We start from the raw sequence: 3,962 nt of genomic DNA, 5'->3' as shown, positions 1-3,962 counted from the left end.
TATGCAGTGACCTAGAGCACATAGGAGAGAGATTTTTCTTTTGGGCCCCAGCAGCAGAACTAAGAGCAAGATATAGAGATTGAAAAGACCAATTGAGGTTTGTCTTCAGGAACATTTCCTTGAAATTGCTGCTTCAGCAGAGTAGAAAGGTTTTCCCAGGAAATATTAGATTTCCCCCATTGGCAGTCTTCAGACAAAGGCTAGCATGACCTTTTTCTTGTTATATATAGAGATAGTTTTCTCTTTAATGGACCATATCAGAGGGCCATTTTTATCCCCTCCAGCTCTGAAATGTTGTGATTCTTCCCCTAACTAACAAGAGTTACTTGTCTCTGCATCTCTGTGGATCCTGGACTAAGTCTCTCCCCCTTTTCTGGGGCTGAGGTTCCTCCTTTTAAAAAGGAAGAGGTAGAATGGGATGATCTCTAATCTCCCAGGAANTGGGTCACACGGCTGGCACACTGCCTGGTGAGTAACTGCATTTATCCTCTACTCTTCCTCCAGTCTATCCCCTATTTCCCTTTGTATCCTTTCAGCCTTCAGTCACTAATAATCTTCTAGGAACCAGGCATCAGCTTGTCCTTGGATCCTGTCCCCCATTTTTTGCCTTTATCCTTTTGTAATATATCCTTATTCCATCTCCCTTGACCAGTCCCTAAGAATCACAGAAGGAATGTAAAGGGAACATAGAGTCAGTTGATTCTAATTTATCCACCATCAACTTTACAGATGGAAAAATTGAGGTGTAAAGAGCTCACCTCACTCCAAATCCTGGCTTCCTGAGCCCTAAGGCACTGGGATTTACTGAAAGCATTCACTCAAATTCTTCTCTTTCCTAGGAAAAGGTTTTTACCCCAAACCTACACTCAGTGCTAAACCTGGGCCTGTATTGGCCCCAGGGGGAAACATAACTTTGTGGTGCCGAGTGCCAGTTCCAGCCACAAGATTCCTATTGTACAAGGTGGGAGAGGTTCGACCAGTCCAGATCCAGAAATCCTCAGAGTTGGGAGCTGAGTTCCTCTTTGAAAGGGTGACCCCTGCTCATGGAGGCAGCTATAGCTGCTGCTACCAGACCTCTTATAATGTATGGTCTCAGCCAAGTGACTCCCTGGAAGTATGGGTGACAGGTGAGGCTGGGGAATGGGAGAGAAGATGCAGAAACCTAGTCAGAGAACAAAGGTAGGTGAAGGGAGAGGAAATGGCCAAACCTTCAAGGACCCTTGTAAGTGATCACCTCTTTTATGTTGTCATAAGGAAAAGTGAGCCTTGTTCAGGTCAAATGTGAAGGATCGTGTGCAGGTGTAGAGGAAAGAGCTCTGACCTGCCTGGGGATCAGGAGACTCAGATTTCAGTCCCAATAGGGGCACGAGCATGGATATGGACAAGGCAAGTTATGTCCAGAAGGGAGTGACTGGAATAGGAATGTAAACCAACTCATAGGAGAAGCAATTGAAGGTGTAGGAAAAATTTAGGAAGCAGAAGAGATACATGGAGGCAAAGGGTGACAATGATTGCTGTTTCTAAGTATTGAAAAGGGGTAATATGGGAAAGGGGGGATTTCCTATCCAAAGGGGCATCTGTTACTGCTTAGAACTTGAACGTGTTAGAACTTAGAGATGGAGCCCAATTGTGTCATCTGTTTAAGGGGCAAATTGAGTCTTTGAGAAACATTAAGACAATCAAAATATCAGAGTCTAAGACAGTGACATACATGGAATAATAGTCACAAATGTTCAAGATGGAAGGGGCTTAGAGATACTGTCCAACTCCCTCATTTTACAGATGAGGAAACTGAGTCCCAAAAGAAAGAAAGGCATTTGCCTGAGGTGACACAGTAGGTCAGAAGCAGAAGTGAACCAACATCTTCAGAGCCTCTTTCTGTGACTCATATTGGGATAGAACAGAAAATCAATTTGGGGGCACTGGGTGCAGAGCTGGAGGGCTATAGGGCCAGAGGGGCAAGAATAGAGGGGAACCTAAGTTTTTCCTCTTCCTTCCACAGACATGTTACCAAAGCCTTGGCTCATAGCAATGCCAGGGCCTGTGGTGGTACCAGGCATCAATGTGAGCCTGCGCTGCCATGGCCCACTAGGGGGAATGAGCTTTGCTCTTTATCGTGTGGGCTTCCCAGGGCCCCTACAGTACCTCAGTTCTGCCCAGCCTTGGGCTGACTTTTCCCTTCAGGACTTCATGGCTCCTGGAACCTACAGCTGTTACTACCATACACCTTTTGCTCCATACATCTTGTCTAAGAGGAGTGACCCTTTGATCATCAGCTGGTCAGGTGAGGGGACCCAGGAAGTTGAATGCCATCCCTCTAATCCTTTCACAAAACCTAGTATCCTGTCCCATAGATTTCTCAGAGACCTTAATATATTCCATCCTCTGGTGTTGGACATTTTATTTTTGGATTCTAGGCATTTTATCCTTGTATCTCCTCTTATCCTTCCCTCTCCTTCAGCCAGATATCCTACCCCACATTTCTTTCGGGAACCTGTCACTCTTTCTAGCTTCCAATGCTTTTTGAATATCTGAGCATTCTTCTCTTAAAAAATTAAACTGAGCTAAGAATCCATCTTGTCCTCAGACTATGCCTCCCCAGAGATTCATGTAACCATTCTCCTAGTTTCCCCAATACTCCCGAAGCTTTACTCATCCATGGATCTGGGTAATCCTTCCTGCCCTTTCAGGTTCCACTGCCCAGGATTATACTACAGGTAACCTCATTCGAATGGGCTTGGCTGGGCTGGTTCTCCTCACCCTGGGGACACTGGTGTTTCTAGACTGGAACAGAGGAAGGGGCTGCCATGACTGAACCTGGAGATTTCCTTGAGCAACAGAGTTAAAGTAAAGACATTGCATTGGGTGGCATGACCTGCAGACATGAGGGTTCTTTGGAGAAGGATGAAAGCATGTTGTGGGAGTGCTTGATGGGTTCAACTGGTCTTACTGGGTCTAGAAGCTAAAGTAAGCTTTACCAAGAGTCTTCTGGAATGGAATCATGAGCCTCTGCTGCTGGACTTAGCAGGGGAGTGATTCATTCCTGACAATCATATGCTACATCATTACAATTAAACATCCACATTTATGTCCATATTGTATTTTGAATACCCCCGTTTTGTGGGTGTTGCTAAATTCCTAAAAGTATTCCTTTCGAGCCTCCAATATCATACTTTCTGTCACAAATTAGTTGCCTAACTCAATTAGTTCTTAACAAGAGCTATTTACTGAAAAGGAAAAGCAAGAACAATAATTTTACACCATTCCTCTCAGAAACCTAGGATGCAAGATCCTATCAATGCACACAAGTTTGTGGGTGTCTGAACACAAACTGACATTACCATGGTAATAAACTATTTGTGTAGAGAATGCATGCATCCAGAGAAACTAACAACTCTGGAAGTGCAGGACTTGATAATCTTTTAAATTCTTGCCATCAGTCTTCACTAAAGTCACTGATAGGGATGGTGGCTATGCAGACCTCTTCTTGTGGTACTGGCTGCCCTTCTTGGACTTAAATTTTTAATTGCTGCATTAGGCTCAGTTCCCTTCAAAGAAGACAGATCTCACAGGGGAGTTGTCACAGTGTCTTCCTTCATCATACTTTCCCTATACATTATTGCTAAAAGTGTCCACAGCTTGGCATGTGAACTAATAATTAATCTATGAAATTATGAAATGGGGGCAGGCACACTTGGTTCTTTGAGTACTTGCCAGGAAACACCATGATGGCAGAGGGAAGTGAGACTTCAGTTGCACTTTAATAAGGCACAGAGGGTATAGGGAAAAATGGAACCCAAAAACAGAAATAAGTGGCAAGAACGGGGTGCAGATGCAGATGGTGGGCTGAGGGATAGAGTGGTGAAGAAAGACAATCCTCATGAGGAAGAGGATGAGGGGTTAGGAAAGGCACTGAAAATCAGTCCTATGTCCATGGATTAGACTTCAGAGCACTCAGCAGC

General features: G+C 44.4%; 1 protein-coding gene across 1 annotated transcript; it reads left to right on the top strand.

Annotated features, from left to right (window-relative positions):
* Positions 1-437: 437 nt before the first annotated feature.
* Positions 438-2,815, top strand: LOC123256278 (osteoclast-associated immunoglobulin-like receptor; the record flags this gene model as incomplete). Its single annotated transcript, XM_044684931.1, has 4 exons — positions 438-468; positions 840-1,127; positions 2,003-2,284; positions 2,691-2,815. Coding segments are annotated over 4 exons (726 nt in total), but the record flags the coding sequence as incomplete, so codon positions are not given.
* Positions 2,816-3,962: the final 1,147 nt, after the last annotated feature.

The sequence above is a fragment of the Gracilinanus agilis genome, unplaced genomic scaffold (genome assembly GCF_016433145.1).
Source record: "Gracilinanus agilis isolate LMUSP501 unplaced genomic scaffold, AgileGrace unplaced_scaffold57520, whole genome shotgun sequence".
Classification (NCBI taxonomy): Eukaryota; Metazoa; Chordata; class Mammalia; order Didelphimorphia; family Didelphidae; genus Gracilinanus; species Gracilinanus agilis.
The sequence above is the reverse complement of the archived record's forward strand: the minus strand, read 5'-3'. Positions and strand labels throughout refer to the sequence as shown.